The 26248-nt window shown below is 44.9% G+C and overlaps 2 protein-coding genes and 1 long non-coding RNA gene across 6 annotated transcripts; 1 reads left to right on the top strand and 2 right to left on the bottom strand.

Moving 5' to 3' along the window:
* Positions 1-1450: 1450 nt before the first annotated feature.
* On the bottom strand, positions 1451-9382 carry TYSND1 (trypsin like peroxisomal matrix peptidase 1). Of its 4 annotated transcripts, XR_014077939.1 has the most exons (6): positions 8134-9382; positions 6249-6379; positions 5044-5229; positions 4794-4888; positions 4421-4580; positions 1451-2385 (listed from the first exon to the last, which is right to left on the bottom strand). XR_014077939.1 is itself a non-coding variant. In XM_081573888.1 (5 exons), exons 1-4 carry the CDS (start codon positions 9303-9305, stop codon positions 4812-4814), a joined length of 1566 nt encoding a protein of 521 aa, XP_081430014.1. In that variant the 5' UTR covers positions 9306-9382; the 3' UTR covers positions 1451-2385; positions 4794-4811. The 4 variants fall into 4 exon arrangements, 3 of the variants coding, with proteins under 3 accessions (XP_081430014.1, XP_081430013.1, XP_081430015.1); XM_081573888.1 differs by lacking the exon at positions 4421-4580; XM_081573889.1 differs by lacking the exons at positions 1451-2385; positions 4421-4580 and adding an exon at positions 3558-3605.
* LOC145539763 (uncharacterized) lies at positions 9039-18572 on the top strand. The gene is made up of 3 exons (XR_014077940.1): positions 9039-10705; positions 11377-11520; positions 14642-18572. It is a non-coding gene; the product is annotated as an uncharacterized LOC145539763 (long non-coding RNA).
* SAR1A (secretion associated Ras related GTPase 1A) lies at positions 14509-26243 on the bottom strand. The gene is made up of 7 exons (XM_081573892.1): positions 26144-26243; positions 22674-22746; positions 22433-22552; positions 21944-22009; positions 19096-19199; positions 16167-16298; positions 14509-15036 (listed from the first exon to the last, which is right to left on the bottom strand). Exons 2-7 carry the CDS (start codon positions 22729-22731, stop codon positions 14920-14922), a joined length of 597 nt encoding a protein of 198 aa, XP_081430018.1. The 5' UTR covers positions 22732-22746; positions 26144-26243; the 3' UTR covers positions 14509-14919.
* Positions 26244-26248: the final 5 nt, after the last annotated feature.

Raw genomic sequence — 26248 nt, 5'->3', positions numbered from 1 at the left:
AGTCTGAGGTCCCAGACCCAGTGATAGAGCTGTAGGAGGGAAGGAGTTCGGGTCCCTTAACCCCAGATGCAAGACTGCCACCCCCCCCTTCCTGGTCAGGTGCACAACTTTGGACTTTATATTGTCTTTAGCCACTGAGCTGGGGGAGAGGGGACCTTTTCCAGCATCATCCTAACTCATGGGACTTACTCAACAGCCTGCTCTGCTCTCCACTTGAGGTCCCACAGACACCCCAGGGAAACATCTCGTCCCTAAACTTGCCAGCCGCTCATCACTATCCTGGCCAGAGACCCAGCACCGCTTGACCCTTCTCTCTCTCTGCATCGCCCCACATCCAGTCAAGCCCACTTCCTGTGTCACGCTGGAGCTTCTCCATGCCCACCAGGCCTGCCTCAGCCGTCTTCCCCTCACCAGGGCCATTGTCACTGGTTCTCTAGCCTCCATTCCAATCTTTTCTCCACTAAGCATGGCAAGTCATATGTGTAGTTCCACAATTCCTTGTCCCAGCCCCCACTGCCCTCAACCTGGACACCCTCCCTGTTTCCAGCCCATCTGGTAAACACCTAGTCTCCCCTCAGGGTTCAACTCGTGAGTCACCTGGATGAATCCTTGCTTGATCCTCCTTCCTTGGGGCCCCTGGACACGGTCTTCCATCTGAACAGGGCAGAGAGGCCCTGCTTGCTCCACTAATTGGGGGGGGGGAGGGGACACACACCCGTCTCCCCAGCATAGCCTGAGCTCCTTGGCACTCACACATGCTGGAAGAAATCCTCTCCCTCCCACTTGCAGCCAAGTCAGACCCCAGCCCTCCCTCGCCCGCCACCGGTTAATTCACTACAGGCTTTCATTCAAGCTATTAAAACATTTGCCCTCTGGCCCCATTCCTAATCCACACAGAGGAGAATCACTGTCTCAGGGGTGTTCTGTGGTTGCCCAGAGCTGGCACTCAACAAATAGATATTGAAACAAAGTACTTAGAGCAATTCTCTCTGCTTAGATTAGAGCCCCACCCCATTTCACTCCTGCCCCAGTTCCCAAATTGCATTCAACCTGTCAATGATTTAACAATTATTTCTTGACGGCTGGCGCACACAAGGCCCTGGGCACACAGTGCATGTTCCTGACTCCAGGGGTTGCTCTTAGCTACTAGGGGCCACCGTGACCTTGTTCACCTTTGAACTCCCCAACTTGTGTCCATCCCCAGGCCTGGCACAGCTAGGCACCCTGTAAACATCTGCTACCAGGCCAAGACCACTACTGACCCAGGCCTGCAAGTCCATCCAGGACTGACTGGCACTACAGCCAGCTACTAGGACTAGTCTGACACAAAAGTGTCCCGTGAGATCAAACCCCACTGAGACAGCAGGACAGAAAGTGTGTACTTCTGTGCCTGGAGCTTTCCTAGCCCCCATTCAACTATTGAAACAAAGAAAGAAAAAAGAATCGGACATATAGGGATCCATCCAGTGGAGGTCCTGTTTATTCCTGAACCCCAACCAGACAGCCCAGCAAGACACATTCCACCCCTCCACCCCACCCCAGATCCCTGAGGCCCATTTCACAGGCTGGAAAACGAAGGCACTGTGTCTGAGTGTCCCAGAGGTCAGGGCACCTAACATACGAAAAGCTGGGAGTCCTGGCTTTCAGTGATGCCACTGCTGGTCCACGGAACAGGACGAAGACCTCTGGTCTTCGGAGCAGAGCCCCTCTGCTGAGGTTTTCCGAGGAAGCCCCAGTGCTCTGTCAGCCCCGTTCTGACCAAGGGCAGAGAGGAGCCAAGGCCCCATGGAAGATGCTGCTCCAGGTGGCCAGAGATCATCAGGTGACAGGGGACAGACTCGAAACCAGGACTGGGCCTGTCTTCCAGCCAGCATCTGTCAGGACCAGGGCTGTTGTACAGCTGTCCTGAGCTCCCCAGATGCTAAGGAACAGAGCTGAGTCTACTGTTGGGGGCAGAGAGAGAAAGCACCCCCAAACAGGCTGCCCGGTAAGAGATCCTCGGGGGCTAAAGAGAAGTTTGGTCCACACTCCCGAGCTGAGCAAGGTGAGTAGTGAAGGGGAGGTAACTAGGCTCTGGTGGGTCCCCATCTGGATCCTGAGGCCGCCAGCATCAGCACTCCCCATGGCATCAAAAGGCTGCTCTCCCCCGCAGAGGGGTGACACAGCTTCAGAGCTTGCTCCGCAGGGCCTCTGGTGGGGGCCGCTGCAGCCGCCACACCACCCTTACTGGCTCGGAGGCGCGGTCTAGCTGGCGGAAGCCGCCCAGGTCGCCTGTCTGGCTGTACTGCTGCAGGGCCGGCTGGAGCACCGTGATGGGGATGCTGAAGTTCAGGTGGGGGTATGTGGCCCCTGTGTTATTGTCCCGGGTGTTGCTGGCAACGATGCCTGTTCAGGAGACAGAGAGGAAAAGAGGTATGAGCGAAGGCGCAGTGAAGGAAGGGAGATCCACCTCTATCCTGGAGGCCCTAGGCCTGTGGGGGGCCGGGGGGCTGAATACCCCTCATAGTGACAGAAACCAGGCTTCATGTATCGACACAGGCCCCTCATGCCCCAGTCCTCCTTCCTGGCTTTACTTTCTCCCTAATACTATCAGTATCTAACACACTATGTCTCACTTATTTTGTTATTTTTCTCTCCAACTTCTGTTATCTTTCAGCTCCATGAGGGCCGGGCTGCTGTGTTTTATTTATAATCTCCCCAGGACCTGGAAGAAGGCCTGGCATAGCGGGACCTCAACACGTACTTGTTGAGTGAATGAATAAATGAATCAGACTCACACACGAGTTTTGGGTGGCCAGCTCAGTGCATGTGTATGAATTTTTTGAAGACAATTGTAGGCTGACAGAAGTCTTGCCCAAATAGTAGAGCTCCTGTACATCCTGCACCCAGCTTTTCCTTATGTCACCACACCACACTGATTAAAACCAAGAAATTAAGCTTGGTGAAATGCTATTAAGTAAAGTACAGAACTCACTTGGATGGACCAGGGTTTGCACTAATGTTCTTTTTCTGATCCAGGATCCCACATGGTATTTAGTCATCATGTCTCCTAGGTCTCCTCCCACCTGGGTCACCTTCACAGTCTCTCTTTATCTTTCACAGTCTTGACACTTTGAAGAGTACAGGTCAGTTATTCTATAGAATGTCCCTCAATTTGGGTTGACCTGATGTTTTCTCATGATTAAGACTGAGGTGATAGGGCATGCCTGGTAGTCCAGTGGTTAAAAATCTGGCTTACAATACAAGGGACACTGGTTTGATCCCTGGTCTGGGAAGATTCCCTATGCTATGGGGTAACCAGGTCTATGTGCTACAACTACTGAGCCTCATTTCTCCTACATTTATTAATAGGAATTCTTCCATAACGGAAAGCTGTCCTTTGTCTCCATTTTAAAATTCATTCAATATTAACTTATATTAGTATGGACTCACGAGTATTCATTCTTTTCTTGGATTACAATCCAATACTACCACTATTTGTTTTGTTGCTCAAATTGTTCCAACAGGAGCTCCTTTACATCAGCTCTTGGGTCTTTCAACATTTGACATGCTCATCATTTTCTTTTTCTCTGAGTTTCCTTCCTTTCCAGCACCACAAAGCAGCCCTGGAATCAGTCAGTTCCTGGTTCTTTTTATTAGAGAATGACTCTTAGAAACCAAGATCTCAACTCTCAGCACTCTCATTGCAACTGGAGTATCACTGGCTTCTAGCCCTCTCAGCAGACCAAGATAAGAGACATACATATATATATACATACACACAAACTCATGCATACACACATTTATATTTATCTGTGTATCCACTTATCTGTATACTTCTTTTAGAAGGTCAACCAGTATATAGGAGAAAGATGGAATGCAGACTAGGATGAATGTACCTAACTGTATTTCAAATGAATCGCATAACCATTCTGAAGGGGAAGGAGCTAATCTAAGAAACTTTGGAAAATAGCCTTTTGACTGGACACTTTAAGGCTAAAGAACTGTACTCGCTCAAATATTGTCTTCTAGTTGGTAAATCTGTTTCTCACAGGGATGTGGTTAGCAATTCTGAAAGTACTTCTTTTGTACACTACAGTTGAAGAAATAGTAGATCCACTGCAGCTAGCAACAGAAAGGCAAAGTTTCTCACTGTGGGAGAAAACAGTCAGAAATAAGGGAAGCGGAAGGCTTGCATGAACCCTGTGTGCTGGACTGCAGGTGGAGGTATCCACATGGACTCATGGTTGGCTTTTTTTAAACAGATAAACAGATTTTCACACTTTCTTGTGAAAAACTGTAAAGTCAGCCAGTGTTAGGCCCACATATCTTTGTAATGAACCAAGAATGTGCTAGAGTTCAGTGGTGTTCACCCCGTTTCTCCTTTGCCCTCCACTCACTGCTATCTTCACTCACTCACTCATTCATTCATTCACTTTACCTTCCCAACCTCTGTAGGCTTTTGAGTTTGTTACCCTTGCTGCTGTCGCTTCAGTCGTGTCCGACTCTGTGCGACCCCATAGACAGCAGCCCACCAGGCTCCGCCGTCTCTGGGATTCTCCAGGCAAGAATACTGGAGTGGATTGCCATTTCCTTCTCCACTGCATAAAAGTGAAAAGTGAAAAGTGAAATTGAAGCTGCTCAGTCGTGTCCAACTCTTAGCGACCCCATGGACTGTAGCCTACCAGGCTCCTCCGTCCATGGGATTTTCCAGGCAAGAGTATTGGAGTGGAGTGCCATTGCCTTCTCCGTTGTTACCCTTGGACTCATCCAACTACTGAGTTTCACAGATCAAATGATATTAAGTGACTTACCTAAGGTCATGGAGTACCTTAATGGCAGAGAAAGGACCAGAACTCAGATCTCTTCCCTCCAAGCCCAGCATCCATCCTCTGTGTCCTCAGAAGCACTATAGTCCAAAAACCTTGGCTAATTACCCCTGGGCATAAGGCCCATCATCTTCCCAGACAGAGGGTGGCTCCCAGGGCTGGCCACTGAGCACTCGTGGGTGGGACTGAGGCTCTGGCCAGGGGAAGGCTGGGAGAGGACCAAGGAGCTGGTTACCCAGGAGGTCCCCAGAGAAGGCAGAGAAGAGAGGTCCCCCGCTGGAGCCACCATGCACGGCACACGTGGTCTGCAGCATCACCGGTGTGTCATCCACCTGCACCACAGCCGACAGGATGCCTGAGGTCACTGAGGGCCCGCAAGCCTGGCCGAAGACACCGAAGCCCACTACACTGACAGCCTCGCCTGCCAGGGAAGGAAGGAAGGTTAAGCTGGGGAGCCTCCTCCGTCTAGCAGGACTCACACACTCGCCAAGCCCCACCCCCGCCCCACTGGTTGTCTCCAAATTTCCAAACCCTGTCTGCCCTTCTAGTTTCTGCTCAGATGCCTGTTGCCCCCATGAGAACTTTCCCCAGGCCCCTACAGAAAGAGGTCAGGACCTCTACTGTATCTGCTCCATCATTTCTCTTTAGCCCTCATTCCCCTTCTGGACTGGATAGTCACTTTTTAGGATTCCTAGCATCTAGCCAGGGGCTCAATACATGTTTATGGAATTAACACCCAACTCCTGGGACTAAAAAGTCTATTGGTGAAAATAAAATGCTGACAATGACTACAAAATGGGCACCACCTTCCTTCACCAAGTGCTTTACAGGCAATATCTCACCCAGTCCTCACAAGACCTAGGAGTAGGGAGCATTATCCCCATTTTACAGATGTGGAAACCAAGACAAAGAATATTAAGTTGCCTGTCCAAGGACACAGGGCTAGTTAAGTGGCAGAAGAGATGCCAATGTGGTGAGCTCATAATCCTTGTTACGTTATAACAAATCACATCCACAAAGCAAAACATCTGGTACTTCTGTGGCAGCATCACAAGGCCTTTTACTCAGATCATGCCACTGGAGCCTCGCAGACCAGCCTGCGGTGTTATAAGGAGTCCCCAAGGTTCAGTACCTCCACACTACACTGCTGCAGGGCCTCAGGAAAAAGCCATGCTTTACCTTTCACTGGGAATTCCACCTGCCCCCCAGTACCATGGGCATGCTGAGCACAGCAGGGAGGCATCTAAGAGCAACTCCAGCCAAAGCACTGTAACCAGGATGCAACAAGGTGCCAGCTTGACTCGTTACTTCAGCAGGGGTGAGGAAGGAAGCTGACCTGGGGGGCTGGCCCCTGATCTGTAGGCTTGATGTGCCCAACACTGATTTTCTAAGGTCCTTTCCAAGGTCCACTCCAGACCAAAGGGACCCTTTGTTTATTACCTTCATGGAAATGCTCGGCAGGCACAGGTACAGGGACACCATCTAGGTCCTCCTCCAGGCTCACAACTGCTATATCATAGGGAGATGTCTCTTGGGTGGCAAACATCACACGTCCCCAGATTATGGCACTCCTGGATACAAGAGAAACAAAAGGACAGGTTAGCTCTCCCAACCTTTAGCACTGGGAGGAAGCAAAATAATGAGTAACAGTAAAAATCATGAACTTGGGACTCAAAAGATTTGGTGTCAGCCCTGGAACATACCCACAGGCAACTCTGGGCACATCACTTAGCTGTTCTGTGGAATTTCCAAACATGCTTCACCAAGTGCAGAGTACCTCTACATACAGTTTCCTGCACGTTATCATGATCACAGACACCCAGGACCCAGGGAGCACTGTGGGCCAGGCCTGGTGTTACTGTTCTATGGACATCATTTCATTTAGTCCTCAGAGCAGCCCCATGAACTAGGCACTGGTATTATCTCCATTTCAGATGGTGCTTTTGAAGCCCAGAGAGCTTAAGTAAATATCTCACAGTCACACAGTTGGTGGGAGGAGCCAGGGCTGATTTTCCCAGGGTCTTCCTTTTCTGCCTTATTTGATACCAACAATCTTGTTATTTAGTGGGACAGACATGATACAATTTCATCCTCCAGGTCCGTGTTTATATAGACGCTAGCACTTCTATAGCTCTTACTGTGTGTCAGTAAGAAGACTTTACATGTCAATTCCTGGGAAAGCAGCTTAGACAGATTTACCACATTGCCCAAGATTATGCATGGCTGCCTGTTACACACACTGCAGGAATAGCTTTCAGTAGACCTGGTGAGTTCCCTAGGACCAAGAGTATGTTGGGGTGGGGGACGGTGAGAGGGTGTAGGGATTGGGAACCACACACAGAGGAAAATTCTCGGCATCAGTCTTCCCTATAAAGTCATGGCCATCCTGTTGATTGTCAGGGGATTTCTATGGCAGAGCCAGGCTGGGTTAACCTTGGAAGTTCAGTAGAGGCATCTGGGAAGATCTGGGCTGAGAAGCTGGGTTGGACCACATACAGGAGAACAAGCATTAACACCAAGGTGCTATAGGGCTTTGCTTTGGCCTAGGTAAAGCACCTGGGATCACAGAAGAAACAGAAAGAACATGTATTAGAAAATCAAGCCAAGAAGCCGAGGCTGCCGACTCCACTGCCAAGAGCAAGTGAAAGTATATGACAGCAAGAGTGCTTTCCTTGCAGAGAGGGGACAAATGACTGTCTGAAGTCCTAAACTGGCGGCCAAGACCACCCCACAACTGTTCAAAATATAACTATTTGCCTAGGCCCCACTCCAATATTCTAATTAGGTGGAACCTCATATCTGTCATTCTGATCCAGAAGGGATGTTCTGGTAAAGATCTAAGAGATAAACCAAGTAAGAGTAACAGGCTCCTCTCCTATTCCAGGAGGGGTGGCACCCTGGGCCCCTGGCACTTCACTAGGCATTCAGGGGAAAGAGAACAGGGTTAGGAAGACTCCATTCAAGGGCCTCTGGTGTGTGGGTGCAAGGCTGAGACAGAGGAGTTGCCCAGAAGGAATTCAGACTGGGAGTGGGAGCTCAATGATGCTTAGCCAGGGATGCTGAACATGGCCACAGACCTCCAGAGTTGCTTGGCATCTTGCCCAAGTCCCATTAACCCTTTGCCAGGAGGCACAGAACTCCCTACTCTGGGGTTCTGAGTACCAAGGATGAGAGGAGGGTCCCAGGTCCCTACACACAGTGTACCACCAAGGCATGAGCCTGAGACCAGAAGGCCTCCGTAATCCTCAGGATTATGACCTGAGGCCTGGGATCTAGACCTGACAGCTGGTGAGGGAGTGGAGTGCGGGCAACTTGAGGGCCTTACTTGGCGGTGGTGGAGCGCACCAGGACCCTGGCCGTCTCCCGAGGGGCCACATGCCGGCAGGTCACCACGAGACGGGGCGCCACGGCCACTCCGGAGCCCCAGACAGAACCACACTCCACCAGCACGGCCGCAGCTGCCCAAGGGGGCCCGGGGTCTCGGTATCGGAGGGGCAGGCCCCACGGGGCGCCCATCTCAGGCGGTAGGAGGGCGGCCAGGGCGGCAGTGTCGGGGTGAAGGCGGCAGAGAGCGGCTCGGGCGACGCTGAGCAGTGGGGCGGCGGCACAGAGCAGCGTGAGGCCCACCCACTCGCGGGCCTTCCAACAGAGGGGTGCAGCCACCAACGCCACCAACGCCCCCGCGGGCCGCGACGCGAACACGCCTCCGCCCTCCGTGCCTGGCAGGCAGCGGGCATCGGTGAGCAGCAGCGGGCCGGCCGAGTTGCTGAGCACGCCGCGGCTGAGCGTATTGAGAAAGATGTCCGGGCAGAAGGCCCCGAACGGGGAGCCGCAAGCTAGGAGCGGTGCGCCCTTGGGCACGTCCCCGAGAGGCGCCACGGCCAATACTGGCCCTCGCTCCTCGGCCTCCTTCTCCGGCTCCGGCCGCACGCGAAGCAGCGCGAACCACCCCAGCGCTCTCAGCTGGTCCTCCTCCTCCTCCTCCGACATCTCGTCATCCGGTGAGGCGTTTGCGAAGCGCCACTGCTCGGCCTCCTCGCCGCCGAAGAGCTGCGCGAAGTGGCCCTGGAAGGCCGGGCAGCTCAACAGCAGCAGAAGCTCGGCGGGGCGCGGGGGCTGCAGTGGCCGCCCGCGGGGCCGGGCGGGCGGGCCGGGCTCCAGGCCGGCGCACTGGGGCGTGCACAAACCTGGGCGACCCCGCTCCGCGCGGCCTGCCGGACTTGCGGCGGTTGGGCCCCACTGCACGTGCAGGCGCAGGTCGTCGCCGCAACTGTCGCCGGGCAGGAAGGCGGCGCTCGCCGCGGTCAGCGCCCCGCTGCCGGCCCGCAGGAAGCGGGTGAAGATGCCCCCATGGCACAGCACCAGGCCCGGGCGACGGTTCAGGATCACCCCGCTGCAGCTCCACGAGCCTGCCTCGGGCTGCCCTGCCCGGGAGGCGCTCACCACGCAGCCCGCCTGCTCAGCTGCCCTCATGGCGGGCCCCCACTGCCGCCCCATGGCCTCCGGGACGGCACACCGAGGGCTTCCCGGAGAGCGAGCGAGCAAGCGAGCGAGCAAGGACCACGACCGGAACCAGCTGACCCCACGTAGCGCCACCCAAAGCTGGAAGCGAGAGGCGCAAGCACTGTCCCAGGGCTTCCTCGTCAGGCCGGATTGGCTAAACCCCATTGGCTGGGCAAGGGGCCGAGTCCTGATTGGCTGCTGAGGCTGACCCCGCCTTTCCCCGCCCTAGACCGTTCAAGTCACCTGCGCAACATAAGCGAGAGCTGTAGGACCGGAGGACCAGCCCCGGGAGAGTGACCGGAATGTGGCTTTTACTGGGAGATAAGGGCGTGCTAAAAAGGTCTTGTAGGTCTTCATAGAACCGTTCAAGTTCAGCTTCTTCAGCGTTACTGGTCGGGGCATAGACTTGAATTACCGTGATATTGAATGGTTTGCCTTGGAAACGAACAGAAATCATTCTGTCGTTTTTGAGATTGCATCCAACTACTGCATTTCGGACTCTTTTGTTGACCATGATGGCTACTCCATTTCTTCTAAGGGATTCCTGCCCACAGTAGTAGATATAATGGTCATCTGAGTTAAATACACCCATTCCAGTCCATCTTAGTTCGCTGATTCCTGGAGTGTCGACGTTCACTCTTGCCATCTCCTGTTTGACTACTTCCAATTTGCCTTGATTCATGGACCTAACATTCCAGGTTCCTATGCAATATTGCTCTTTACAGCATCGGACTTTGCTTCTATCACCAGTCACATCCACAGCTGGGTATTGTTTTTGCTTTGGCTCCATCCCATCATTCTTTCTGGAGTTATTTCTCCACTGATCTCCAGTAGCATATTGGGCACCTACCGACCTGGGGAGTTCATCTTTCAGTGTCCTATCTTTCTGCCTTTTCATGCTGTTCATGGGGTTCTCAAGGCAAGAATACTGAAGTGGTTTGCCATGCCCTTCTCCAGTGGGCAACATTCTGTCAGACCTCTACACCATGACCTGTCCGTCTTGGGTGGCCCCACACGGCATGGCTTAGTTTCATTGAGATAGACAAGGCTGTGGTCCGTGTGATCAGATTAGCTAGTTTTCTGTGATTATAGTTTCAGTGTGTCTGCCCTCTGATGCCCTCTCCCAACACCTACCATCTTACTTGGCGTGCTGCGATTCATGGGGTTGCAAAGAGTTGGGACACGGCTGAGCGACTGAACTGAACTGAACTGAAGGGCGTGCTGGTCCCTCGGAGCCTAGTCTCTGAGCTGCAGGAAAGGAAATACAAATGTGTGCTGCCATGAGTAGACTTGCCCAGTCCCTAACAGGTCCTGTCAGTATATGCCCAGGAGTAGGAGACATCTGACCTCTGGGATAAGATGGGCAAAGAAGCCGTTCAGTACTTTGAAATTTTGTAAGTAAAGCGTACAGCAATCCACTAGGAGATAATAGAGCTCATAAGATTACAACTCGGGTCTTTTGATGCCACACTACCAAACTCCTGGAAACTGAATTTGCTCAAAGTAAAATTTGCCTTCAAAACTATGATAAACAGTTGTTGTTTAGTTGCTAAGTAGTGTCCGACTTTTTGTGAACCCATGGACGGCAGCCTGCCTGGCTCCTCTCTCCATGGGATTTCCCAGGCAAGAATACTGGAGTGAGTTGCCATTTCCTCCTCCTGGGGATCTTCCCCACGCAGGTCTCTTGCATCTCCTGCATTGGCAGGCAGATTCTTTACCACTGAGCCACCAGGGAAGCCCAGGATAAACAGTAGCTGAAGTCAAAGTTTTAAATTACACAACCCTATAGTTGGCAGTATATACATTTCATATAATGACATTTATATGGTTTATGGGACTTATCTGGGTTAGGGGTTCCTTTTTCTGTAAAGGGCCAGAGTGTAAATAGATCAGAGTTTGTGAGCCCTATAGTCTCTGTCTCAAATACTAAGCTCTGCTGCTGTAGTGTGCAAAAGTTTAAGGAGTGGGATGGCTGTGTTCCAATAAAATTTAATTCAAATACAAAGAGTTTGAATTCTTTGTAATTGTAGCATGTCACAAAATTGCACTTTTTTCCCCCTCACAGGTCATACAACAGGCATTAGGCCAGATCGGGACCACAAGCTATAGTTTGCCATCCCAATGAAGTCACTCTGAGGGCAGAGGAATACGAACAAGTGTGTTTTGGATATCCCTGAAGCAGACACCACAAGCTAGACATTTTATGAAGGTCTGTTTATCACACTATCAACTAAAGTACACATTCATTTTAATGAATTATTTTAGTAGATATTTATGTCAGCATTAATGAAAAACATTCAATTACTATATTACATAACCTTTCTAATCAATTTTTGAATAAATTAATGCTGCTTGGCTTTATCTGCAACACAATACAGGGTAATGTTCAATATTTCCAGTCACACAAACCTGTTTGAGAAAGGGAAATGATCCATTATAGTATGAGGCAGGACTGAAATCAGCCGTTTTTCCATAGCAGGTACTGTCTTATTTTAGTTCTGTAACACAGAAGATGGCTTGATCACGGTAAAATCTGACTATCCAACTTCCCAGCAATTAAGAAAGTGTTTTTCTCTCAAGTCCAGTGATTCTCCCTTAATGATGCTCAAGCCTCCAGCATGAACTGTTTATATCATGTTTTTCTCTATTTACGACACATCACAGTCGAGTCCTGACCCCCTGAGTGCTGGGTTCATTGAGTCAGCCTTTAATCTTCATGCTCTGATCTGATTAAAGCAGCACAAATAAATTCATATAAATGTTAAAACCCATGCCATCATTTCACAGTATGTTTCAAGCTCAAGATGTCTCCAGTAATTTAATACTCAGTCAAAAACAACCTGCTGCATTTTGCTTCCCATTCTATTTTATCCCAGTACTTAAATTTTGGAACCTTATTTGGGTTTTTTAAAAGCAAAGCTTCCTAGAAGCCTAGTAAATGTTCAAGCATAGGTTTCATTACTTTTCCTATTTTGCAAAATGTAGCATTTAACTGAATCTCTCCAATTTTATACCAAATGATGAAACACAGCTAAACTGAACCCAGCCCCTACTAGCTTGTTAATATATGAGATTTTGTACAAAAAGTCTGCCATGTCCATCCTGTTGCAGAAATAACCACCAATCCTGGGACCACCATTTGTTGCAAGGCTCTCAAACAGTACTAAATTTATTACTTGTAGTGGAATGTGTAAATTGGCCTGGTCTTTCCACACACCCACACCCTGCATCCCCTCATAGCAAAATTTGTCTCTCATATCTATTGTATGTTCATACTCAGAACAAGCCAATGCCAAAAAGGAGAGCGATAGCAAATGTTTTAACTTTTTATTAAAACGCTTAAGATACAGATTGACTCTTTTGTAAATGACTGTTTTACTTTTCCTGAAATAGGACATATACGCACTCTGATAAAACAGAATGAAAAGTCTCAATTCATGGGAGTTCCTGTACAAAGCTCTGATCCTAACTGTTAGGAGCAGAGCTCCTCACAGTAGCTTCTTTCCTCTATTTTATTATAGGAACTGTGTTTTCTGTGGGGCAAGAAACCGACAGGCGCCACTTGATTTTTCAATCCTAACTCTTTCTCCGGTGGCCAAAATAAACCACTTTCACAAAGAGCTGCCCTGTGTAGAATCCATAGTTTTCTAGCTTGCTAAAAATTGACTAGGGACAAATAGAAAAAAAAAATAATAAGAAAACTAACACTGAAGCAATCACACCTCTCATATTGCTGGATAGAGAAGTATGGGTTACCTTTAGCCAAAGGAAATCAAAGTATCCAAGTTAACTACCTAGTTCATTCACCATTAGCTAGATTTGTTCACTTAAGGCTTTACCCCTTTCCAAACCAGCTATGCTTGCTAAGAAATGAAAGACTTGCTCTTCCCAGCTTTATGCTTCGTTGAGCCTCTGCATTTGGTACCTAGCTGTGAAAAAGTATGCTTTCCCAACAGGTCAGTACTGAAGACTAACAATGTGAAATCCAACTAAAGAAAAATACTCTCACCTCAGGAATGTGTTATCCACACTTTCCATGCTCTCACATTAAAAGCAAGAATCCACTGAATTTAATTCAGTCCTCTGCAAATAAGCCTCAACATCACAATTTTCAGTTCTGAGAAAAATACCTCTAACTTTTCATTAAAGAAGATATCCTTCCACATGAAGACCATCTCTTATCCCTTCATCCTTTACTACAAAGGTAAAACATTGGTTAAGATCATGAAAATCCAATTTCACACGTGGCATTAGGAAAATGGAATGCTATAAAAATAACCCTCATCACACCGCTGGGGACGCTGAGGCTTTTATACCGGGTGCTAACTGACAAGTTTGCTGGCTCAAAAGGAACAGCTCAACACACAGTTCTTGGATTAGAAGATCCCCAGGTTATTTCTGGCCTGGAGAAAGACAATTTCATAACACCTCCCACCCACCCACCCCCAAAATCTGGAAAAGTTAACAGATGATAACCTTTAACGCCAAAAAAAAAAAAATGATAACCAATACAAAAAAACAGAGTTCATGAAGAGTCCAATAAAGAAACCAAATTCTGCAAGTGGAATAAATCTTTCCTAGCTTCAAACAAATGCTACAATATCAGATGTTGAAGTTCTTAACTCACAGAATTAAGAGTCCTTAAGCTGTTAACTTTGTCCTGTGTGACTCTCCTATTGAGAAAAAAATTTCCCCTAGAATTTGCAAAAATGACTGAGACACATCTACAGTGTGTGACAACATGGGAGATGTTCTCAAATCTTAAATGAGGTGAAAGTCACTTTTTACAACTGAAAATGAAAAAGGTGCTACAGAAAGAAATGATATTTTAAAACTGCATAAAAGCAAAAACTGGCTGAAATTGGTAACTTATTGAGTAAAGACAGTAACAGTAACCCACGCTAGAACTAACTCCTCCATAGTGACCCATCTGCTATCCATGCTGGGATGAGACATGACCGGAGCCCACCAGGGTGGAAGCCAGCCTCAGCTGTGAGGCTGGAGTTCTGCTCTTTCCTAGCGCTCTGTGCACAGGGTGGTACCACCTACTAAAGGCAGTCAGGGAGATGGGGGAGCCTCTCTCACCAGCCTGCTGTTCACTGAACTGAGCTCTGGACTCCAACGTGTATCCGTACATAATTTTATGAAGTATCTAAATGCCATTCACTAGATTAAAAAAAAAAAAGAAAACTCTGGACCAAGTATATTGTGAACTTTAAAAAAAAAATTATGAGGAGGGTCACCAATTACATTAACAACACTTTCTTTAAAAAATAGAATCACTTTCTTTTGAAATCAACCACAGTGGTGAGACGTGTTTTTCTTTCCAGGTGGCCCGTGATGGCACACAGCTCTACTCGACAAATCCTGCCACCTCCAAGTCCTGGGGTGCTGACCTGCACCAGCATGTGGGGCAGCATTACCTCCCAACAGTGTGGAGAAGAGCACATGTCACCACTGGGCGATGAGAGAGCAGACAGAGCCTCTTGGCTTCTCAACGCCAGACACGGTCGGAGAGCTTTCCTTGTTCTATTAGAAAAGTTCATGAGGAAGCTGTGAATAGGATCAGTCCAGAGAAGTAAAACTCTTTATTTTCACTGTCCAAACATCAGTCAATATACTGGGAGAGCCAGCGGAAGCCCTCGCCATATCCTTGCCTCTTGAGCACACTGCACATGAACACTTCCATGGGGCGGGCATTCAGCTCCTTCAGGGTCACATTCCCCTAGGGGAGGCAAAACCAAGATGTTAGCATTTCCATGTGGAAAAGCTTGCAAGGGTGATGACAAAAATCACTTTCTCCATTGCTCAGAAGCAAATCTGAGCAGGGATTAATTATAGAAATGTGGTCAAGGCCACTGGGTTTCATGCTTTCAGGAGAGTCCTACTCCCAGATTCTCTCACTGTGAAGCACCTTTGCTTTGAACACACCAACTGGTTCATCTGGAAAGCTATGGCAGCAAACCAGGAAAAGCATGTTCTCTTTTGGACAAAAGAAGTCCAGGATTTCTTAGAAATAAGAACATTCTTATTAATACAAGTATTCAGAAATATTACGAATGACAGGTTATGTCAAGAAAATTAAAAATTCACGTGTGTGTAAAATGGAAAACTAAATTAACAAAGTATTTCTAGAAAGAACTATATAACCAAGAAGAGGCAAGACTAAGGAACCATGCAAAAAAGTCAGGAAGTTACAGATTCTAGAAAAGGAAATTTTTAAAAATTAAATATACCAAACCTTATGCTGAAAAGACCAGAATTCCTATAAACTAGAGCTGTCCCAGATTTTTCTCTCACAAGCATACTTTTCTGCAACAAGATTCTACTGATGTGGAAGATTTGGGTTCTATTCCTGGTTTTATCACTGACTTGCTGTGTAGACCTGAACCAATCACTCTTAGTTTCCTCATCTCCAAACAGGGGTAACAGTCCTACCTCTCTCAGCAGGGAGTACAGAGAATAACCCAGTACTCTGATTTCAATGCTTGGAAAATGATATAAATGAGCACTCTTCATAACCTAAAACTTCCAGTCCAAAAAAATTTCTAGCTAAAGACTCTTTCAAAAGTGATCTCTCAAAACTAGATTTGAAAGCTAGTTAGAAAATTCTTAAAATGGCAGAAAAGTTTTACCATTTTCTTCATTCTCATATACCTGAGGAAAACTCTCATTAGAAAACAGGGGAAGAAAGAACATGCTCCAGCCTTCATAGTCTACAAATCACCTCTAGTACAACAAATGTTAAGCCCAGTTACTTTTAAAAGACAAGTAAAATCTAGATTGCAAAACGTGAATGTTTCAAAAGCTGTGAGTTGCCTTTATAATGTATCTGCTGAAGAGTTTTTCTCTTACCTTTCCTGTGGTCTGTCCATAAAGCCCAAATATCTCACGGAGTTTTTCTTCACTGATTGCATCTGTTCTGTCAATTTTGTTACCCAAGATAAGGATTGGCACGTTGGATATTGTCTCATCTGTCATTAAAGCCTAAAGCCAAGATTTAAAAACAGAGCTGGGTGAGGAATCTATAAAAGCCCACCAGACAATGAAGATAATTTTGACTTTCACTTGACTACAAGGTACCAGATGCAGAGTGAAAATCTGATCAGATTTATACTTGAGTGATTAACTAAAAGTTAATCTTGACATTATATAACACCCTTATCTTTAAGCAAAAAGCCCCTAAACATTACCTTGACATTAGTTACAAATTCCCCAAAAGCTTCAAAACAATTATAATGTAAAGTTGTGTCTATCTACAAAGCAGCAGAACCTTAACTCTGAGCTAAATCACTCAACCACAGACCATCCTCAGCTCTCCACTAAGCATTGTTCAGGAAGAACAAAGCTCTGGCTACAGAGCCTCAAAGATGACTACAGGAAACCCCAAGTATTCACTAGATGCCCCCTGTGTGCAACGTACCATCTCCAACAATGACAGGAAGACAAAAGAAAGATAAGACGCATCCCTGGCTCAAGAAATCCTCACTCTATGTTCATCTCTCAATAAAGCAAGGCAAGTGGATGATTAACTGTCGCAATGAATAGGAAGAGAATACAAATACTAAAAAGACATTCAGGAAAATAAAACGGTGACGTGGACTTAAGCAAAGTCTTAACAAATATGTGAAAACTAAACTGGACTCTGAAGGAGGGGCAGGGTTTGGATAGGCAGAACCCAAAGAATAAAGAAGATAAGCAATGGCTTTACAGTAGGAAGAGTTCACAAAGCCATATGGAGTATCACCTGGCTGGATTAAAGCATTTATGTTGATGTATCTTGACAGAGTAAGTGAGTTGGGATAGTATGACAAATATTAGGGTGCCAGTCTGAGAAGTTAGCTGGAATAGACCCTAAATCCAGGAATTATTAGAATCTACACTTCCAGTACAATGAATTCTCAAATAGTATCTGTGGTGCTCAGGTAAGGGGTGATGATCTAGCCTAAGATAGCAGCACGTACTGAATAGTGCAGCAAGCATTCCGGAGAAAGAAGTGAAGAGACTGATGTCTAAATGATAAGACAGACAACACAGGAGTCAAAGTTGGCAAAGATTTCAAGTCTGGGAATCTATTTCACTGACAGGAAGAGCTGGGAAAGGAGGGAAGAATTAAAAGGATAAAGGGAAACCTACTATGAACATCTCAAGTACCAAGAAATGTTAGACAAAATCAGAGTAAGAATGTCATTCATTCATTCATTAAATAGTAACAAAGTGCATATTATATGCCCAAGGCTTTACTAGATATGGACGTTTCACAAAGAAATAAGACAAGATCCCTACATCTAAGTTCCAGTGGGAGAGACCTAAGAAAATCAGTAAAAACAACAGATGCTGGTAAGATGGAGAGTCTAACAGTCTGAGAGGTCAGAGAAGGCTCCTCAGAAACAGTCATACCTGAAATCTGGGATCTCTTAAAGGACATTTAGAAATTTACAAGCAAAAGGGGGTAAGAGTCAGGTAAGAAAACCAGGCAGAGACAGTTACTTCTGAATACTCAAGGGAGGGCAAGTTGTTATCTATGTTTGGAATGTAGTTCAAGGTAGGCAATAGAAAAGCTGGAGAAATAAACAGAAGAAAGATTGTGAAAGATCGTATGTGCTATGCAAAAGAGCTGTAGATTTTATCCCCAGACTGATAAGAGATCTACTGAAGGATATTAAGGAGGGCAAACACAAGTAGCATGTGGCAGGGTGGTGGTGAAATCTATAGTAATTCACTGCATGTCCAGGTACAGGATGGGGAAGACGAATAGTTCCATTCTGGGAGAACAGAATCGGTAGGCAGAGTTTCTAATAAGTAGCACTATGTATGAGGTTGGAGCTCAAGAGAGATTTAAATAACAGAAACCCATTTAGGAGTCACTGGCATGATGGGTTGCAGATGAAAGAATGGGAGAAGCCTGGACCAGCCTGGGAAAAAGTACAGACCCTGGGGAGCACCGAGATTTAAGGGCTAAGCAGGGGAACGGGTGCTTGTGCCAAGAGTCAGAGAAGTATCAGCCAGAGAGAACACCAAAACCAAGAATGTAAAGGGGAGTTTAGAGAGAGAGAGAATGATGAGTGCCAAGGGGCCAAGTAAGGGAAGGATCGTAAGACTACAGCTTCAGATTCAACGAACATACTTACAGCAGAGAGAGGCTCAAATTGCCAGGAACAAGAATGCAGAGAGTTACAAATCAAAGAGAAAGAAGAGGCACAGAGTGACACAGTATGGATTACAAAGGCAACGTTACAGAAATTATCAAGACAAGAAAAATGCAATGTTGAAAAAGGAAAAAATCTGACGTGAATCCTAGTTAGTATCAAACAATGCACGTGACCAACACTGAAGACAGAACAGCCTGTTAAGGTCTGGGAAGTCACTCAGTGCCAACGGTTGGGCAGGTACAACCTGAGAACGCAGATTCAAAAATGCAAGGAACTCTAATATCTCCTTTAAGGTTTCACTATGCCAACACACCATAAAGAGTGAACACATGTGATGCATGAAAGAGAAAGACATTAATTATGCTGGGAAAACAGGCATTAACTGTGGAATGTCCTGAGCAAACTGCGCATAGAAGCACCCTATGATAAACTTAAGCAAAGTTAATTTACTTGTGTTCAAGACAAGTTTCCTCAGAACATTGAAAAACAATGTTTTTGATTTTAAAACACTTTCTTCCTGTAGCTAGGACTTTTACCAAATGTTAACTGGAATGATTAAGTATTGGCACTACTAAGTTGTATTTCTTAAAAGAAATAGAAGCCAAGAAAAGAAAAAGAAAATATAAACATACATTAAGCTCAACTTTGGATTCCATAAGTCGAGGATGATCTGCACAGTCCACCAGAAAGACAATCCCATTAATTGCTGGGAGGTAATTTTTCCAAACCCGACGTGCTAAAAGACAAAGTTTGCAGTTGCATCAATTTAAAAACATACATGATGAATACGAATAACCTAATGGTCTATGAAGTAGGCAAATTCTGGCCAGGTTTCAATAGCATTAAATTCTATACAGATTCTTCAAGTCCTAGCCAGTGTTAAGTCAGAACAGAGGACAAATAAACTGATGGTCCATGAACTGAATCTGATTTATTTAAATACTAAAATCAGAGTTTTCTGCCTGATTTTCTGAAAAAGTACATCATCTGGCAATCCCATGCCTATTAGTCCACATATACTGGGTGGATAATAATCAGTTGGAACTGAGTGGCGGCTGCCCCTTTACATGCTGTCTCAGTTCAGTCTGTCAAAGTTTCCACCACTTCCTACTGTCTCACTCCCAATTTCACTCACTTAAATGACCTAGCTCACCCCGGAGCCATTTTAGTTTGCAACTTCTGAGTTAGAGTATCAGGATGCAAATTATTTATCCATATAACTTTAGTCTCAAGTTAGTTCCTAACTAACCAATTTGTAAGCGTACTGACACTTTCATCTACTCAGCCCACAGGGAGACTAGGCTTGCCAGGTGGTTGAAGTTTCCAGGCCAATTACCTCAGTCTCCTAATTTAACCCAGTGTGCCTTATAAATTTTAATTTTTGGTTTATAACATGATGTGACAATGATCTGCGAAGCAGTGCTTTAACTGTTTTATAATTTATAAGCCATTCATTTCTATGGGACGATTAAGGAAGCATTTCTACATCAAACACTTAACAGTGGTCACCTCTGAAGAGTGGGACTGGGAAGGAGAAGTTGGGGGAATTTCACTTTTACCTTTCAGATTTGTATACTCATGGTATACTGAATTTGCTACATTAAGCCTGGACTACTCTTATAAGTTAAATTTTTAAGTTATACAAAAAAAAAAAAAGAAAACCTCTAAATATACAGCATCTCAGTAATTTGTGTAAAATGTAGCAAGGTTATTATGGAAAAAATGTTTCTGTTAAGTAAATTTTCCTCAAACAAAACTATGGACAAATCTTTCTTTATAATGGGGTTATATCCAGATAAATCCACTGTAAGTTGAAAATCTCCTAAGTCAAAATGTATTTGATAAACCTTACAAATACAGCTTAACCTAGCCTATCTTACGGAGAAGGCATGGCAACCCACTCCAGCACTCTTGCCTGGAAAATCCTATGGACAGAGGAGCCTGGTAGGCTGCAGTCCATGGGGCTGCTAAGAGTCAGACACGACTGAGCAACTTCACTTTCACTTTTCCGTTTCATGCACTGGAGAAGGAAATGGCAACCCACTCCAGTGTTCTTGCCTGGTGAATCCCAGGGACGAGGGAGCCTGGTTGGCTGCCATCTATGGGGTCGCAAAGAGTCGGACATGACTGAAGCGACTTAGCAGCAGCAGCAGCCTACCTTAAAAGTGCTCAGAACACTTCTATCAGCCTATAGTTGGGCAAAATCATCTAACACAAAGCCTGTTTTATAATGTGTTGACTCTCTCATGTAACTCATTGAATAATGTATGTTTGCATGAAATACTGTATGAAAAAAAGAATGGTGCATGGGCACAGAATGATTTTAAGTGTATCAGTTGTTTACTCTCGGGATCATGTGGCTGACTGGGAGCTGCCCAGCATGACGAAAGGCTATTTATCATAAAGTCAAAAATCCTAAGTTAAATCATGGTTAAGTTGGAGACCATCTGTACATAAATGCATTTCCTTTTCTACTCTATCAAAACCTGAAAGCTAAATTTATCACACCAAATAATATACAATTCCCAATTCAGGTATCTAAAAACACCTCATCCTTCTGCATTCTCCAGATGGTCTCAGTTCAGCTTACAACTATTTCATCTCTGAATTTAAAACTGTAAGTAGTTACAGATACTTTTGAAAGAAGCAGAAAAGATACCATGCACCGTTCTCTACCCGAATGAAAATGATACAAGCTCATTATAGGAAAAAAGGAAACAAGATCATCTGTAGCCCCCCATCAACACATAGCCACTGCTAATGTTTTATGTACATGTTCTTTCAATCACTTTTCTGTATAGGTATTTTATGTGCTGATGATTTTACATATATGATTTTGTAGGATATAAATATTACATGAATAAAATAAGTGTAATGTTAATGAAATCACTGACTATAAAGTCATGCCAAACATCAAATGGGCATCCATCAGATAAAGATGCCCCAAATTCTACATAAACACCAGATAGGAATCTGGGAACCAAGTGGACATAGGCTGAGTAAGGCACAAAGCACTGAGGAGAACAAGGCAGAAACTGTTCCACCAACAGCCCCAAATGGGGAGAATACACAAAATATCAGTTCAGATCAAAGTGATCACAAATAGTCACTGTACTATTTTTGCAACTGACAAATTTAAAATGACTTACAAATTACAAATAATTTCCTACATACACTCCACTGAATAAATGATAAAAAAGAGACATGCTTAAATTCGACATGTGATATTGTACTGGATCTTGTTTAAGAGAGGAAAAATGTTTAAAGGAGCTTACCAGAACAAATGACCAAAAAAGGCAGTATACACTATAGAGTAGATAAATAAAACCTTCTGGGTTTAACAATTATTATGATTACATAAGGGAATATCCATGTTATTAGAACAAGCAATTTAAAAGGTATATATGAGACTCTGCTTTGAAAAGGGGGAACAAAATGATCCAGAAGCCAATATCACCCTTCCACTGAATCATCTTTTACCTTGCTCATGCCCACCAAGATCAAAAGTTGTAAAAGTCATTCCAGCAATTGTCAGCTCTTCTGATGCTGAAAAATAAAGGAAGGAAATAAACTTCTCCATCCAACAAGGCCAAGCTACCAAAATTATAATCCAATAAAAACGTAAAACCTAATGAAGCTTTCACTTTGTGAAGAAAAGGATACAAGGGTGAAAATACTCTTCAATTATTTTAAAAAGCCAAGTCTCTTTTTCTCCAAAGTGTTTGCTACTCCTCAGAAGTAGATATGGGAGATGTGTTCCATGGAAGGACTAGTGAGAACAGATAGTGACAAAGTTCCAGAGGTCTTTAGATTCATGGGTATTTGACTTGGGTGTATCCTATAGAGAATTTTTTGTCAAGTCTTTCGGGGCTTCAGTAAATAAAAGCACTGCATCAACTGGAGATCCATCCTCCAACCCTGACACTGATCCTCAAATACCAAAAGGTCACTAGGTATTTTCAAACCTACTTGGATGTAATGTTGGAACATGCTGGCCCAGTCTGTCATCTTTGAGCATGTGTAGAAGAGTGGTTTTGCCTGCATTGTCCAAACCCAAGAATACAAGTTTTCCAGATTTCTTGTAGAGTCCTAAAAAACAAAATAATAATAACAACATAATTAGCTCCTACACACCAAAATCTACCTATATTTAAATTGTTTCAGGAAATGCGCAGCATTTGCAATGTGTATTTCAAGGAAATGGCTTTACCTAGGAACTGGAGCACACTGCTGAAGCCATTGTAGATCCACTCAAAGATGAAAGACATTATTAATGCTTATTCCTGTATAAAATAGGAAAGCAGCAAACATTAGCTTTCTGAATGCTGGTACATTTCTGGACACATTAACTCTCATTTGCTGGCCCTCATGCATGGTTACAGCCCCATGTTTTTGGACCTAAAAAAAACAAAGGATTTTGCACCCTGGAGGGAAATCTCTGGGGTACTCAGATCTGCATAAACTCCTGATTTTCTAACAGTTCCCAATCTATAATACTCAGAGGACTAGGCATTAAAGATACACTTTCTTCTTTCACTGTATGACTCATTTCTCCAGGCAGCTGCTCATTCACGTTCCCTAGATACACCACTGCTGTCTACCAGTTAACAAAACTTCTGGGAAATCAGCCTCATCGATAATCTGGATCAAAATGTCACACTGATGTGCTAAGTAGAAAACAAGAATAAAAGGCATATTAACCTGAATGAAAAGCATATTAACCCATCCTTGTAAACAACTCTAAAAAACAAGGTCGCTAAAATCCTACTAGCTGGCACAACTGGCACTGCTCCATTTACCAATTCCATCTCTTCTTAGACAGTATTTGTTTAACCTCTTTTATAGATGTGTCTCAAGTTAGAAAAAGATGACAGCACTATGTTGGAGAGCCTTGAAGAGGTTAAGAGAGTCCAATCATAATGTGAATAACTAAGACCCACCTAACCCATTTTATAAATACAGACTTTCTTAAAATAAGAAAATTCTTTCAGGACATAGAGGTAGGTTCCTACCCAAGTACATACTTCAATACTGATATTAACATCACTTTTTCTACGGTTTCCCATAAGCCTAGACAAAACAAAAGATGACCCAAAGCTACTAAAAGGTGTACATATACTGGGAATAAGCAAGAGGACCTCTAAATGTAACAGAATAGAATCTAGAGCCAATGGTGGGTGTTTTAGTTTTCTCAGAGTCAGCATAACCTGATCACACTGAATTTTTGCCTCAACACTCAAGATTTGGTGCAGAAAAAAGAACGATCCCCCACTTTCACTCCTCTCCAACAGCAAGAACACCTGAACACAAGGCTTTATACTAGATGTGGCCAATTGCTATCAAGCAAATTTCCTGAGGTTTTATTTTTTTTTTTAAAGTAAACAAAGGTTTACTGTAAAAGGGTTTAGCTACAAAAACCTACCTATACTCATTTAAAGAATGAGACAGTATATGTTAATTCTCTTTTTCATCCAATTACTGTTTTTGTTTTAGTTTGGTTTTCTTTATCAGGCCTGTGGCCTGACCTGTAAACTTTCAGGACTGCTTAGTGCTTATCTTCTATGGGTCAAAAGAAGCTTGGGAGTTTGGGTGGGGGTGGAGACTGAGGGAAAAGCTTTTATACAAAGATACTAAATAAGGATTTTTTTGCCTTCTTCAGCAACATCAAAATATATTTTGGTAGAAAAACCAAATTTAGTAGTTAAATAATAGTTTTGTCTGGAAACTTAGTCTCTAAGAAGTCCAATGACTTAAATACACTTAGGAAGTTCCTGTGCTTAAGTTTCCACTGTTGGTAAGTAAAAGAACAATGTGCCTCTCCTCAGCAATCCTACCAAACCAGTCATCCTTCCCTATTTTCTTTTTCTACCACTTGAAGAAGCACGTCTCACCTTTAGAAAGCACGTCTCATTAAGGTCACTCCCACTGATTTCAACTTAAAACCCAACACATATATTCATTTGTACTACACTGGTTTGCAGTCAGTACTTTATAGACATTTTGTAAAGTTTTACCACATCATTATAGAAGTGTTCCCAACTAGATAAATTCTCTGGAGGTGACAGAATGGTGGAAAATCCCATTTTAGGGAATGTTTCATAATTAACTGAACTACTTTAACTTTTCAGTTTATATTCCCTTGATATCCCCGTTTGAATAATCCTATAATTCTTCCCTCCAAAATGAAGGTGATGTTAAAAAATAATAAAACCCCTTATTGGACCCAAAGAGCCTCACAGTAGTGCTACCCAAAAAGGAAATGGCTCTGATGGTGCCTCCATCCTTGAGATCTTAGGCTTTGCACCCTCGAGTGAGTAGTTTTTCAGTTTATAAGGTGCCTGTACATACATCTCATTTCAGCCTCACACTAACCCTAGGAGGTAGGGATCCCTGGCTTCATTTAACAAGATGAGGGCGCTGATGGTCCCAGATTAGTTAGCTTAACCAAGAGAGCTCAGCTGAAAAGGTAACAATGCCAAGACTCAAACCCTCCTCTTTTAATGCCCAAATCAAAGCCTTTCCTTTTAATATCACATAAAATTCCAATGCAAATCACAAAACTGCTTTTAAAAAAAATAAAACTTTCTTAAACCACCAATTACACCTATGATAATCCAGTTTTCTTCCTTACAACTCATCACAATTTTTAAACCATAAGCTAAATAACTAGCACTTTCTTTCTTTTCTAGCCTTGATCCACTTTACCACCTTATGGCATCTTATGGCAAATTAGCTTAAGGGCTCTAACTACCAACAAAGACGGTGCCAACGTACCTAAAATTTGCAAATTTAAGAACGGATGATTCAAATAAATAAAGAGCACTAGACTGACGATCAGTCAATAAAAAACCTATGCATCACTTATATTGCACATACTCGTTACTTATATATGCTCCGAGCAACTTGAAGACACTATTTCAGACAGATTTGAGATAGCAAGCAGCTAGCTTTTGGCTAGGAAACTCTGCTTAGCTGCAGGGTAAACGTCAAAGGTCAGCCCCACTGCAAAACTCTGTAAAGCCCCCTGTCACAACCTAAACAGATGTACCGAAATAAAAAAAACACAAGAACAAGGGAGAATACTAACCGAGATTTTTCCCCATGCACTGAAGAGAGGGAAAGGGGGGGAGGCGGAAGAAGAAAACACGGGGTTCAACCCAGGACAGCAGATGATAATACACGACTGAAGTGGGGGTGGGGAGAGCCCTGGACTAGGAGCCAGGATATCTAGTTCGAACGGTCACACTTGCTATCTACGGGGTCTTGAGTAATTCACTATGCCTCTACAGGCCTTAATCTCTGTAAAAAAAGAATAATTATCAAGGACTTCAATCCACCCCACCGAGGGCTGAGGATCATCCGAGACAGGGGATGTAAAGCCGATTCGTAAACCGGGATGCACAGTAAAGACAGGAAAACTGGTATCCTGCCCAACAGCTGCCAAGACCCCCGAGCGAAATGCCGATGGACCCGATACCCGTGAGGCCGGCAGGGAACCGAGCAGACCCGGCCAAGCCGGCCCGTCCCCGCCCAGAACAAGCCCCGCGGCCCCACAGAACCGCCTGCGTGTCACTTCCTCCCCCAACCTCGCCTGCGCCGGCCTCCACCCTGACCCTCCCTGCCCGCCACCTTCGCGCCTCCGGCCCCAGCTCCCTCCTTCGCCGCGGCCCCCTGACTCACGGCCCAAGGGGTTCCTCCGGCGGCACCAGATGGCTTGGACCCTCCCTCAGAGCACAGAGCCCAGCAGCACCCGGGACCGCCAGCTACTCGCCGGATATACGTAAC

The sequence above is a fragment of the Giraffa tippelskirchi genome, chromosome 2, assembly GCF_054371585.1.
Source record: "Giraffa tippelskirchi isolate mGirTip1 chromosome 2, T2T-mGirTip1v1.2.pri, whole genome shotgun sequence".
NCBI lineage: Eukaryota > Metazoa > Chordata > Mammalia > Artiodactyla > Giraffidae > Giraffa > Giraffa tippelskirchi.
This window is presented reverse-complemented; position numbering and strand designations above follow the sequence as displayed.

Excerpts from the sequence above, each read along its gene's own strand:
- TYSND1 (XM_081573887.1), bottom strand. The coding sequence starts at position 9,305 with ATGGGGCGGCAGTGGGGGCCCGCCATGAGGGCAGCTGAGCAGGCGGGC. Across the intron at positions 5,230-6,248 it reads TGCCGAGCATTTCCATGAAG|GCGAGGCTGTCAGTGTAGTG; the intron begins GTAATAAACAAA and ends CTTCCCTGGCAG. Across the intron at positions 2,386-5,043 it reads CTTCTCTGGGGACCTCCTGG|GCATCGTTGCCAGCAACACC; the intron begins GTAACCAGCTCC and ends TCTCCTGAACAG.
- SAR1A (XM_081573892.1), bottom strand. The coding sequence starts at position 22,731 with ATGTCTTTCATCTTTGAGTGGATCTACAATGGCTTCAGCAGTGTGCTC. Across the intron at positions 19,200-21,943 it reads TCTTGGTGGGCATGAGCAAG|CACGTCGGGTTTGGAAAAAT; the intron begins GTAAAAGATGAT and ends TTTGTCTTTTAG. Across the intron at positions 15,037-16,166 it reads ATGGACAGACCACAGGAAAG|GGGAATGTGACCCTGAAGGA; the intron begins GTAAGAGAAAAA and ends TGCCTCCCCTAG.